The sequence below is a fragment of the Melopsittacus undulatus genome, chromosome 4 (genome assembly GCF_012275295.1).
Source record: "Melopsittacus undulatus isolate bMelUnd1 chromosome 4, bMelUnd1.mat.Z, whole genome shotgun sequence".
NCBI lineage: Eukaryota > Metazoa > Chordata > Aves > Psittaciformes > Psittaculidae > Melopsittacus > Melopsittacus undulatus.
Window position 1 is genome coordinate 70,433,992 of NC_047530.1, and position 14,264 is coordinate 70,448,255.

The 14,264-nt window shown below is 40.1% G+C and overlaps 1 protein-coding gene across 2 annotated transcripts in view; it reads right to left on the reverse strand.

Moving 5' to 3' along the window:
- The window catches only part of PRKG1 (protein kinase cGMP-dependent 1), a 479,219-nt gene that overhangs the window by 11,059 nt on the left and 453,896 nt on the right, over nucleotides 1–14,264 (reverse strand). For both annotated transcript variants that reach the window (XM_013130233.3, XM_005153712.4), the window contains exons 11-13: nucleotides 8,837–8,976; nucleotides 4,730–4,819; nucleotides 1,846–1,987 (exon numbers count right to left, since the gene is read on the reverse strand). In XM_013130233.3, the coding sequence (XP_012985687.1) occupies nucleotides 1,846–1,987; nucleotides 4,730–4,819; nucleotides 8,837–8,976 (372 nt within the window). The remainder of the gene's footprint in view (nucleotides 1–1,845; nucleotides 1,988–4,729; nucleotides 4,820–8,836; nucleotides 8,977–14,264) is intronic.

Here is a 14,264-nt window from a genome sequence, read left to right on the forward strand (position 1 = left end):
CCATTTTGGCAGCTACTGAAAAGCTCAGATTTCTCTCCCAGGCTAAAGAGCAATGCAGTACAACAAGTGTCCTCCCAGTTTGCTTGAGACTGTTAGAATGTGCTGGTGGGATGACAAAACGCAGCATGTCCCTATAGCAGTGCTCCTATGGCACCAGCAAGTACGGAAAATCAAATTATACTGGGAACTGAAGCTGTTCTTTTCAGACCAGGCAGAGATCATATTCATAGGCTGACTGTATTTCTAGCTCTACCCCTCTGCCTTTCTTTGCTTCGGTGCTGTGACGGTCAAGAGCTGTGGTCTGTAGCAAACTCTGCTGTCTCTTCATAGCTGTGAGATGCTCCTACACCTTCACTAGTCAGGAGCAAAATGTCCTACATGGTCACAGTCTCACAAAGGATCTGGGACACTTCTTGTGCTATCATGGACATATTTGAAGCGAGATAAAAATGTCTAAAGAGCTGATGGGCAGTGATGGGACCAGAAGGCACCCACATCCAGATCCTCCTGCAGCAGAGAGGACAGTCCTGCACCTAATGGCCTTCTATTAAGCAAAAAAATTGCTGGAGCTCCCCAGCCTTATCAAAATGCTGTAGAGGATAATTTCTGATGTAATTCATTAGGTTTAGTGTCACAGTGAAACATGGCGGCTGCCACCAGGCTATAGAAGTCCATGATGATGATGATCTATCTGACTTACTGCTCCTAGCTGCTGATACCTCCCCCAAGTTTCTCTTCCCAAAGGCAGGGAAGAGTCCTTAAGACAAGAAGCAGAGACCTTGGCCCCCTGTGATTCTCAGGGAGGGCATCAGCCCCTCCTGGATGCAGCTCTTTTTAGGGGTGTATTGCTTCCCATGGCTTCCCAAGTGCTCACATCCTCCAGCACCTCTTACCAAGGGAAGTCTTTCTTTTCTTCTCCCCTTCTCCATGGTATCACCTGGCCATTTGGCATGTACCTTACATTCAGGGCACTTCTGCATTCATTTTCAAGGCAAAAAAGTAATTTGAGTGAATAATGCAACACAGTGAAACTCATCACGAACTCCCTAGTTTGGGGGGTGGAAGTCTTGTACATACTGCCATCCTGGTTTGAGGAGATGGCTCTTGCAGGGGGCAGCACCAAGAAGGACCATGACTTTCTGGGAAAACCAGTTTCAGTCAGAGCCTTATGCAGTTTTCCCAGAGAAGCGTGCACAGATTAGACAGGAGTGTTATCAGTGCTAAAATACAAGTGGCCCTCCTAAAGCAAGAAGCTACACTGGCCACATTCAGCAACACCATCCAGAGCAATTAGTGGTAATTTCTTGACATGACAGAGTCATGAATAACATTTTAATTTTCCATTAAGAATGAATTTATAATTGCTTACAGAAACGCCATGACATAGAAACAATAGTGTACAAAATTTGTTTCACCAGTCACCTCTAAAGCCCACAGACGCAAGTCCTCCTGCTCTCCCACCCACCAATACACCTATTTTCAAGTTAACTATTAATCTTTCAGTAGCTTCAAAACAGCTAGGTTGATGTCTCCTCGTGCTGTTTCCAAAAGTTTTCCACTTCAGGAACATAGATTTGAATTTTAAGCCAGAATTAGTGTTTCCCAGATCAACTGTACCCTGAGCCTCAGCCTGGTGGAGGCTGGGAAAATATCCTGGTGGTGGGTGACAACACCCATGCCCTGATCTCATATCAGCATCTACTGATGGCAACTGTTAGAGACAGGACTCTAAACTGGGAGGACTTTGCTTCTGACCCTCTGTGGCTAATCCCGTGTTCTCCTCTAACCCTAACATCAGTTAGTAGCAGTGACTTTTTTGACAAACCAGATGTTGTAGGCACTCACCAGTTTGGCATAACCTCGATGATCCAGAATGAGGTTTTCTGGCTTGAGGTCCCTATAAATGATCCCTTTGGAATGCAAATAGGCAAAAGCTTCAACCACACATGCTGTGTAAAACCTGGTTGTCGAATCCTCAAATGAACCTCTACATAAAATGAGAGAAAAGGGGATAAAATTATTAGATATCTTCCCTGATTTGACTTCGCTCTACTGTTAATATCTCTATACAGTTCAGTAGAATCACTCTTACACCTGGAAAGTGCCTGTTGCTAAACTCACCTTTGGCCAAGCTATTATTCATCATATTTGAGAAGCTGTGGCAGTTGAGTGAAATTCCTGCTGACTGGAAAAAAGGGGAAATATAACCCCCATTTTAAAGAAGAAAAAAATCAAAGACCCAAGGAACTACAGGCCAGTCAGTCTAACCTTGGTGCCAAGCAAGATCATAGAGCATATCTTCCTAGAAACTATGTTAAGGCACATGGACAATAAGACTGTGACTGGTGACAGCCAACATGGCTTCACTAAGGGCAAATCATGTCTGATAAATCTGTGGCCTTCTATGATGGGATAAGGGAAGAGTGACTGATGTAATCTACCTGGACTTATGCAAGGCATTTGACATTATCCTGTACAATATACTTGTCTCTAAATTGGAGACGGATTGATGGATGGACCACACTGGAAGTGTTCAAGGCCAGGCTGGATGGGTCTTAGAGCAACCTGGTCTAGTGGAAGGTGTCCCTGCTTATGGCAGGGGGCTGGAACTGGATGATCTTTAAGGTCCCTTCCAAACCAAATTATTCTATGATTCTATGATTTGCGTATTTAAAATTAGCATCTCTGCCCTCAATCCACCTTCATACAAAACATTCATATCTGAAATATTTTAGGTTTCATTTTATAGTTTTATCTTGTGGAATTAAAATTTACAAATCATTATCTTGCAAGTAAAAGGTGATTTTTTATCATAATCTTTCACTTTTGGGTGTAAAGATATTTTGAGCTGTAGAGATCAAGAACTCCCGTACTAATATTTATAACCAAGACAAAAGGCAGAAAAATCACAGTTGCTAGGACTTGAAGTGTTAAATGCAAATTCAGCATAAACTGTGCCATATCCCCCTGCCCACCAGGAGCTGGCGGTGGGAACTGGCTGAGCTCAGAAGCACATCTAAGCTAGGTGGCAGCAGAACCCCAAGTTAAAGCTGAGAGAATTAACAATGAAATTATCAGGCTCTGACCAAGACAATGAAAAATATGAGCTGCCACTGCTACCTTTGCTACGCTTCTTGTTTTAATGGTCCAGAGACAGTGTGCTGTTAGGAAAAGCAAGAATTGAAAATAATTCATTCTAGGTAATTAAAAAATAATTTAATCTTTGATTTCCGGTCAGCCTTCTGGATGCACTTCTTTCACTTTCCAAATTTAATTAAATTTGTGTTCCAATCATGAGCCTATTACATAGTTACAGGCAATTCACCACACCTTTTCCTGCCCCATGGAGGATGTATTATGTGCACATCCCTCATACACCTGTGCAACCCACCTGCCACCTACTCACACAGAACCAAAACCAATCACTGCAAGGTCAAAACCTCCCAGGGCAGGAAATACCAGGACAATATTTGGTTGTGCATTACAATGTGGTATGTAATTACATGCTTTCCTATTTTTTTCCATGTCACTTCTGCATCCTGATGGTGTAGTGCTCCTTGCAGAGTGAGGACTTGATGCACGATCCTGTTTCCCACTTTGATGAGCGGCCCTCATGTACTATGTGATATCTGGACTAAAAGCCTATGCAGAACTATTGATTTCCTCCTGCTCATTGCTGTCACAGCTGACTGTGTCATAAATATTAAGAAGTATTAATAGATATTATTTATGACAGTGCCTCCATGAAAGAGGTAGATGTTGCTATTTACAGTTACTGAGGGTGGGCAGCAGAGCAAACACTGAGATGAAAAAAGCAGGTCTTTCTTTTGGATGGGAAATTGTGATTTTTTTAGATTACATTGAAGAGGTCTGTATTTTTTACCCTGAAAAGGCACTTCTTCATGGATTTCATTTGCAACTGTGAAGTCTCACTGATGCCAGTGCTGCCTTGGGGCCTTGCTTTACAAAATCCAGAGTCTAAAATGGCCATTTAGGCAGCAATGCCTAAAGGCACTAGAAGGGCACTAACTCTGGGAGTGTGTCTTGCAGGAATGCAGCAAGACTGGCTTTAACATCGAGCCTATTGAAATGCCTGGAGGGTCACTCTCTGCCATCACACATGGTACCCAAATTCTTAGTCTCTCTTAAGAGAGTGTCATGTTTCCCTATCAGGTGCCTGAGCCTCCCACCAGGCTTCCAAATGCAAGAAATGATAGCATGGGCACCAAGAACACAACTGTAATTTCTGTGGTTGCAAAAGGTTGTTGTTCTAGGTAATTAAAATTAATTTAAATAATTATTTTGATTAAAATATGCTGCCTGCTATTTAGGGGTTCCTGTTAGAGATGAAGACACAGAGAAAAGAAAGTCAAAGACTTGTCACAGATGCAATTAATCACGTGACTACCATCACTTCTGCCACTACCTTCTGTACTTTTTCAGAGGTGCCATGACAAAGCAGCTCCAGACAAGTCTCTGCTTACATAAAGCGTTGTACATGTTGGATACAAACTAAATCTGTCCTTATTCTCAGTTATAACTGGATTCACTTTGTGTCTAGTCAACTGCATAGGAACACAAATAGCTCCTCACCTTTCTGGGATCTTAAATAAATACACATAGCATGGTAGGATCCAGATCTTGACCATGAAAGATAAAGATGTTTGGTTATCTAGAGGCATATGAGAAAATATTCCACTTTGTAGGACAATAGTTTCTTACAACTCACCTGTCCCTGAGAATTGTCCAAAGCTCTCCACCTAGACAGGCTTCCATCAGCATGTACAGGTATTTGCTGTCCTTGAATGTCCTGTAAAGCCTGTTGTTGACAAGCAAAATCATAAATAAATCCACTATACAAGTGAAGACATCAAGCATTCCCACTTCTCACAGACCATACACTTCATCCCAGGAAGCACCACAAGACTAAAACTATCTTTCAGAGTTAGTGCTACATTTAAGGAGATCATTTCAATGTCTCTTCTTTGGTAGGAAATACTTCAATGGAAAAGGATGGGCATCTGAGTGGTGAAGTGTATTGTGGACCTCAGAAGAAGAGGTCACAACTACTCTGGGTGCTACATATAAAATTTGCCATTTCTAATGGTGTAACCTGACACTTGAATCTCCAGATGTGGTTGTAAGTTTTCCTACTGTTTTTTATAACATCCATATCATCTCTTTCATGCCATGAAGTCCAGGGGCAGATCAGCGGTCTTAATCATTTCAAAGGAGTGCTGCCCAATTTGTAATTCATTACAGAACATAAACCCACTGATGTGGTAGAGTTTAAAGAGAACCTGCTGACATGCAGGTATCCTTTTGTGAAGTGCTCTCCCCCCCGCCCCCCAGGGACTCAATATGGAACAAAAATTGCCTAAAGAGCTAGATGGACCAGGCTTTATGAACCCATCTTCCTCAAGTGCAATCTAAAATGTGTGGCAAAATCCGTGCTGTGTGTTTAATATGATATATTAAAGAAATGCAATTATAAAATTATGAAAACAAAAAAAGGGAATTCAGTATTAGCTGGTTCACTTAATTTTAATGTTGAACTACTTCTGTACTTATTACATGAGTGGGTGTATCAGTTTAAGTTGCCTGCAGAAACAAGCCTGCTATAGGTGGATACTGGAAAGGTTCTTTGCAGCTGCACTGTTTAGAAATCAATTTTAAAAATCCAAGCTCCACAGCAGAAGGGGATGCTGAGGGATATGGTGCAATTGCTGCATTCATGGGAGTTACCAAGAGTTAAAAATTGAAGGGCCAATGCAACATGATATAAATCAAACAGGTGGTTTTTCAAATTCTAGCTCTTCCCAGCTAGTGATAAATCTAGTTATTAATACATGTTACTGAGCTGTGATAGACGAGGGAGAAAACACAGCAGGGTATGTTCCTTTCTAAGGCATACAGTTAAATATTAAATTAAAGTACACTGCAAAACATCCGGGCAGCTACAGCTTGACTCCGATAGGCTTGCATATCACAATGCTAGGCAGCATTTGTTTTCTGTCTGTGTTTGTGTAGCATCCAGCACACAGCAGCAGTTACCTACTCTATTTTTGCCATGTTTAAAAGGCAAAGATCCTAGCAGCTACAGCTGTGATGTAGACAGGAGTTTGGGTACTGAATATGCTCAGGTAGATAATATGAATATTGTCTACATGAGAAATATTATGTAGTTAAATATTCTGCTTGCTACCATGAGAAGAAAGCCAAAGCAAAACAGTATTTCAGATCTTTCTTACTCTAGTATTACCTATGTGACACTTAAAACCACAGTTATAACGTGCTTCTTGGAAAAAGGTGGAACAAACCTGCTTACCATTTCATGTGGTTAAAATTTACGAGTTAAAAAAAAATCTTATTTCTTGCCAGTTGGACAAAACATGATTTATCTTAGTAAATATTTAATCCAGATTAATGTTTACAGAAAACATACATATATAAAAATCCAAAATGTGAGCAACTAATATGTTTCATTTAAATGCTACTGAAATATGGCACTTTCTCTAGTTAAGGTAGTCCTGCTGAAAAATTGCTTTCCAGAAAATTGTATGTGCATCAAATTTGGCCTAAAAAATATTGTTTATCAACTGTAATGGAATCATAAAGCTTATATATGATGAAATCATGCTATTTCAGCAAATCAAGCAGTCTTCAGTTTGAAATGTCACAATATTTTAATCCATTTTTTTATTTTTTATTATTCATTGAAATATTTTTAGATCCAACGCAGACATCCACTGCTCGACACTTGTTTGGCCCTTTACCAAACCCAGATAATTTTGGTCTTGAGATTCTTAGTTTATCTAAAAGTAAATTTTATTTAGTAGTACTTGGCCTCTTCTGCTTCTTTTGCCTGGTTTAATGCATTTTAGTAACCAAACTGAACTATTCTTCAAAGATTTTTAATGAACCGCTTCATAATGAATTAAGAAAATAGAGTTATTTGGGATTTTTTTTCCCCCCATTCTGTTATCCCAGACATTGTGTCCTTGCTCCAAGGCTATTTTAAACTCACCTTTCACCCAGCATTTTGAAATACAATTAATCTACTGAAATGATAATATTTCTGCCTGTAGCACCCAGAAAAATACTATCTGAGCTGGTCCAAGAAAGGGTAATAAGCAGGTTATGAATGATTTTAGAATAGTAACTATAAGACAAAATTCCCATAAATGTCCAAAAAGAGAAGTGAGGGGGAAAAGCAGACATGGAATTTGACAAACCAGGTATTCTCTAGCTACAGCACATGGAACAGCAAAAGCACTTTATGATTTAGAAAGTCCCTTCCCGGTGCAGGATTTACATGGGTATTAAAAATAGTTAAGGCAAGCTTGTTACTGTAAAGGATGGGAATTGCATGATATGGAAGGAAAAGATATAACCCATTATTTTTTCACTTGCCTGCTGAAAGAATAAAAAGTGGGAATGAAGAAGTATTTATTTCATTAGCCATGAATATCAGTGGCTCCATTAAGAAACATTTACAGACTTGAGGTTTTTATTTAGGAGGGGATATTTCTGGAAATGATGTCAAAATGTCCCTCCACTTGGCTAGCCCCACACTTCATCTCCCTTTATATCTCCATCACAAGACGGTGCAGGCTTCAGAAGATAAATCTATAGGCTGAAATAGCCCACAAGATATATTTGGCTCTAGCCTAAGTAACAGGGGCATGTTTGTGAATTGAATATTACAGAGTGAAGGAAACTGCAGCTGCATAGGGTATTGGGCTGCAGTTGTCACCCATGAATCAGAGGCAAAGCTGTGGACTCTGGGGGAATCCCAGGGATCAGCCCAGGAAGGAAACACCCCCCTAGAGACCGATGGGTGGCTGTCCCAGCCACATGCTTGCCTTTGCATTTATCACAGGGGTTTGGTTTCACCCCTAGGTTAGTATGTCTCTCTGTAGCAATTTTTTGGAGCAGGGTTGCTCTCTGGCAAAAGGCAAGTGTTTCAGGCATCTCTTTGAGGGTGGGACTAAGTATCCTTGGCTTAAATGAGAGGCTGTCCTTTTAGATACCTCCAGCTGGGTGAAATGCATTGCTCTGCCAGAGTTTCATACCACTCATTGTCTTTATCCTATCTAAAACATATAAAGAACAATCTCTGTTTCCTGTTGACAGATACTCACAATCCTTGAAGAGTCAGGTAACTTTGCTATTAGTATTAAAACAAAAATGCCTGGAACCTGGTTTCATTGACTGAAAAATTGCCTTGGCTTAGGTTTGGTGGAGTGATATGGCTTTCATGCATTTACCCATGATGAGTCAAGTGATGCTGAACTAGATTTATCTAATTCGCCCTAGAGAGAAGTGTTGGCTACAACTTTTTATTCATATGGCAGTGCATGATCTCAAAAGATTAAACCCTACCTTCCAGCTTCCCTCTGTGGGAAGAAAAATTCAGAAATTAAGAATTAAAAGGAAAATTAACCTTGAGCAGGGTCAATACCAAGTCATGGTGCATATATCTACATGGGGAATCACCCACCAAAATCAGCAAGCTCTGCCCAGGCTGTAGGCTGGGGGGTGTGCTTGCTCCAGGAGCCACAAAGCCATGTAAGCAAGGCATGGGGCCAACACAAATCAGTTAAGACAGGAGTTAAGTTTAGGCTTGGGTAAATATCCCCCGTGGGCAGAATAATCTCACGTTTGCCTGAAATAGACTTTATTCTATGTATTGTATTTGCAGTCCCTTGCAGGAAAGCTACGGCTAAAGAGTTTTTGTTGTGATGAATGCATTATTCCTATATGTATTTATGAAATCCCGAGATCAGCTGTGTTTCACTCCTCTGTGGCAGCACGTAAAGCAGAGGGATGGTACCTTACAATGAAGTCCGAGTGCGCGCTCTGCATGATCTGCTTCTCTGAGCGGATGTGCTCCTGCTGCCTTGTGTCCACAATGTGACGTTTCTTCAGTATTTTCATGGCAAACGTTTTTGATTCTTCACTTTTCAACTGGACCTTCAGTAAAGCAGACAAACACAATGGTTAGAAGCAAGGCAAATCCCTCTGCCAAACTGTGACAGTCCAACTGCATGGGAATGCAGTAATCCTGCCACCCTACCTTCAAATAATTCCTCTCACTTCTTCAGCCATCAGCTTCACTTCAGTATGGAACAGATTTCTAAATACTTGGCCTATTGCTAAATTGAAAAACTATTTCTAAAACTCCATGTGTTTAGGGAAAACCCAGCTGTCAGCATTACCCTTAAGTCAGATAATGTTGCTACCTAACATACAACTTTCACAAAGCCTTTTTCTATAGCTAGTAACAAATGCACAGGCTCTGGCAAGGAAATGCAGTTCTTGGATGCTTATAGAGGATGAGCAGAGCTGGCTTTTCAACAGCACTGCTCAGTCATGTCTCTACTTTCAACCTTAACCCTCAGCAACCTATTTTTAGCCTTATTTCCCAAAACAAGGTTGAAGGAAGTTGTTTGCTTGCTTGCCAGGGTAACACTGGTAACTTTCGAACCCAAGCCATCCCCAGCCCACCGTGAGGGACTGGTACCCATCTCAAAGAGAGCTGGAAGGCAGCCATCCTTTCATTTTGGCCTTACCATCTTTGTCGCCACCAAATGAGAAAGGAACTTTGCCATTGACCTAACAGGCCTCTTAGTTTGTTAAATTGCCCCAGCAGCTGTTCACAGCAACATTGCCAGTTAAATGCTTTGCCTCTTTATAGTAAGAGATGTCATTTGGCAACTTCTATTTTGGTTTTCTTTTAGGAATTTGGCTTCTGCCAGCAGACGAGTGGCTTGTCTGTTGTCAAGCCCCACCATAAATCCAGCTTGCCTTTTAGGTTAGGAGACAACAGTCATGCAATCACAATTTATTTAATATGATATCTATTTTTATATATTTTTTTGGTAACAGAAATATGGACTGATATGAGACATGGCATCTTCCATGTTTTTCCCAGGCTGCATACCATAACCTTGAATAGTTTCCTCTGCATCTGCTTTGTTAATGTAATGGCTCAGGTCACAAGGAAAATGCAAAGAAGGACTGTATCCTCAGTAACCCATCTTTGTCAGGAATCAGACTGGTATTTTGATGTCCACAAAGACACAGCTCAAGGAACTCAAACTCCAAGTGCTGATTCCCAGCTGGCAAAGAGATTTCCAAAATCACCACAAGTGAGACAAAAAAACCCATTAATAAATGAGAGTGTATGGCCAAAGTTTTCATCATTAAGTTCTTCAATACGTATACATGTTTGCATGCATTTTTCTATCTCTTTTAAAACCACTTGGGGTTTTGATCTTCAGATTTGTGGGTTCTTATTTTTCCTGCAGCCACAAGTATTTCCAAGCCCACATGAAGCTTTTCTTTTTCCAAAGGCACTGTTCTGTATTTCACACAGGGACTCATAATTATTATCTTTGCATGAAGCTGGTGTTTGCCATTTAATCTTCACGAAGACAGGGTGCAAAGACTTAAACAATCCACATAAAATAAAAATATTTTTCTTCATCTGTGCAGTAGAGCTGCAAGTTATTTATCAAACTGGTGCTACATGATGCTGCCTTTGTTATATGGCTTGACCACATCTCAGAGCAGAAAGGAATTTTGCATTTATGGCAGACTGAAAGTGAATAAAATCATTTTGGGTTTAGGATTAGTGTTTGGTTTGGTTTTTTTCCCCTATTTTGAATAAATGGCACATGGACTTCAGTTCAACTGTTTGAACTAAATTATTTGGTAGTATTCTATCTAAATCAAAACAGGCTGTTTCAGGGAAGTAGGAAGAGGAGTGAAGTGGCACACACAGAATGAAGACATGATGAAAGTTAAGGGAAAATCTGGGCTGAGCAAAACATTTCAAAGTTTGCAAAAAAAAAAAAAAAGAAAAGAAAAAAAGATTAAAGCTTAGTATGACCAAGCACATGCTTCTGGAGAACTTATACCTCTTGCTTTTGATGGTAATCCAGATTGCCTGGTTTCCCATCAGACCTGTGCATCTGGTAATGGACAAGCATAATCAGCTGCCACACAAATTATTTCAAGTATAAGTCTGTGCAAAACTTTGTTAGGTATTACAGATCAGATTTGTTTTCTTTCCATCTGTGTTTTTTAAGGTCAGATGGTCCACTGACAAATCATAATGAGCAGTGGAACCAAGAAAGTAGCTCCAGTAGCAAATTTATTGGTCAATTTGAACATGAAACATTAAAAAAATAAAAAGTACTTAGCACTCTAAACTTACTTCAAACATTTCCTGATGTTAATCTGTACCAGGCATCAGTGTTAAAAATAAACACAACAACCTGGTGGAGGCTCAGATGAATAAATTCCAATATTACAGAATAAAGGGTACTATGAATAAATCCCAGTGTGCCTCTTTATGGTATTATCACTTTAACACTATGGATTCTGACTACCTATTTTTTTGTGTCTTTCATTAAAGAGGATATTGATTTTATTTTTTTTTTTTCAGGGATACATACTTACATAGCTTCAAAATTAGTACAGAAAAGAAAATTACTATAAGGAAGCATAAGGCAGTGGTTTTATTTGGCATCTGATGGTGTCATCAGTGCCACAAATGTTTAAATATAGATCAGGTGGCTACAATTAGCTAATGCAAGACTTTGACCTAATGCCACCGGAGAATTTAGATCCATTTACCACTCCCACTCCTGTCCTGCTTCATAAAGCAGAAGATATGTGAGAGTCTGGGAGCATGGGGTCATTAATTTGCATTAAATGTGCTGATACACCAAAATAAGCTGCTGAGGTACAACATCTGAAGTTTTGGACTGCCTGGTTGTTCACCTGGAAGATAAACACTACAGACTTCTCCTTCTTCAACATGCATGAATCCTCTCCTTGCTTTGGTGTTCCTGCCAAATGAGGTGACTGTGAGGACTTCTTTAATGATGCAAATCTGGGGAGCCCCAGGTAATTCATATTATTCTTGCAAAGAACAAGTTTTAATATTAAGCTCCTGGTAGTTCACAGAAAAAAACCCAAACCCCTCGTGTTTAATACCAATCTCATTTCAAAAGTAGAAAAATATATCTAGGAGTCACCTGGATATTTAATATAAAAAACCAAACAGGATTAATGTTGAGAAGATGAGAAGGGCTGCTAAGAACACCCTGCCTTTCAATTATAATGAGAAAAATGGCTCAGAGAGCCACAGAAGACATAAGGATTTTGACTCTTGGCTCAAAGGTAGGGATATTCTGGGAAGGAAGCTCAGCCTCCCAAGGAAACCCACTACAAAATCTCCCAGACAGTTCAGAAAAGGAAAAAGATTGCAGCTTTCCTTGGATGGCATTTTACAAAGGAGATTTCCATGCCGCAAAGCTCACAAGATTAGTGTTCACTCACTTGCAAGCAACGTCTTGTATTTCAAAGGCCCCAGGACTATTGATTCAGTGGAGACCTGCTGAGCCTTGGGTTTCAATCCCTCTTGTTCAAGAGCAGCTGACAGAGTAGCTACCACCTTCCATCTCTCTCAACCTTTTTTTTTTTACAGGTTAAAAGAATTTCTGGTCCCTTCTCACTTTTTTCAATCCTTTCCTTGCATTGACCTTACCCAGTCGTTGCCTTTTCATCAGTGTTAAAATCTCCCAGATTATCTCTCTTGGAGATTATCTCTCGGAGATAATTTCACTGATTGTAAGAGCAAACATCAAGGCCACTGGAATGTTGACATAGAACAGTAATATTGAGTCAGGTATCTGCTGAATACAGGCAGGGAAAAATTAGAAATAACATTTATAGCACTGAATATACTCCATCCCTTTCTCTCCACTTTCATACATGTTTTCAGTTTTCAGTTTGATATCCATCTCATCACTGAGCTCTGGCACATGGTCCACGGTTGCAATTCTGCTTCCAAATTTCATGGATCGCAAAAGACAAAGCAGGCTGAACAGCAAATCTACACCAAGAGCAGTCTCATACCATCTATTCCAGTGCAATAATCACAAAAATAGTGAATACTGGTAAAGCTGTAGTTACTACTGGTCAGACTCCCTCCTGGTGAATCTGCTTGAGCTCTTTCCCTCACTGTAACAAATTAACTTCTGGGGGAGGATAGAAGCCATTTCAGTTGTGGAACAGGAATACATTTTCTCTCCAAAACAAATAAATAAATAAAAAGCAATAGGGAGCACAGTTAAATAAAATACAAACACCACCATAAAAAGGTGATGTATAAAGCCAGAGAGATAAGAGGTAAAATTAATTAGATCAGGTCATTCTGCAGGATTATGACCCAAGGAATAAACTGCATCACAGTGAAAAAATAACAGGAGAAATTTTGTTTGTAAGTAAACAAGCCAATTGTAGAAACAAAATAGAATGAGAAATAGTTGTTTTCATTTTGCACAGATACTTATTTGCATAAAGATATAAAATGCATATAAACATATATTGCATATGTTGATACGCATATCAATTAGAAATAGAAATGTAATATAAATATAGTTGCATTTTGAAAAATATTCTGGTCCAAGCACCACGGTGATGGGACATCACAGTCACATTTGGAGCCGTGGCTGCATCTTCAACCATCAGGTTTTAACTGGACAGCGCTACATTGGAAGAACCATACTTCTCCATCTTTTAGCACCTTCCTATTGCATGAGCTCACCTTGTGAAGAAGCAGCTATTCCTTTTCTCCACGTGTGACATCCATCCAGCCCTCTGAAGCAAAGAAGCTCCACAACATAAGGGTGGATAGGAGTTGAAGCAAGCAACTTTCTTCTATGCTAGCCCCATGGGTGCCCTCTCCCTGCCTTGTGGTTGTGTAGGAAGCACCATTCACTCAGATTCATGGCCTTTGGCTGTTTTCAGTGCGGTGCCCCGTTTCCATGTCACCAGGTGGTATTTTTTTTTGGTAGCCTGAGTCATTGTGGCAAAGCTACTCCTGAGCAAACCCAAACAGGTGGGTCACTATCTGAAAACACATTTCAGAAATTCCTTTAAAGAGGACACAGCAACAAAATGCAAATGTAGGGGAGAACAGAAAGACAAAAGGAGAGGAGAATGAGAGACGGAGAGGAGAAGAAGGGGGACAAGAGACAGAGAAGAGAACCAGCTTCTCTTGCTCTTCCAAATCCTTTTGTTAGACCCCAGCTGGCTTCTCCTTATGGCTCCCCATGCTTATATGAAAATGTTGGAACCATTCCAAAAGCTCCGCTTTGCTTTATGGTGTATAAACTTCTGCAACTTACAAAATACACAGCACACTCAAGGCCTGATTTTTATTTCTTTTCACACAGCTGTAATTC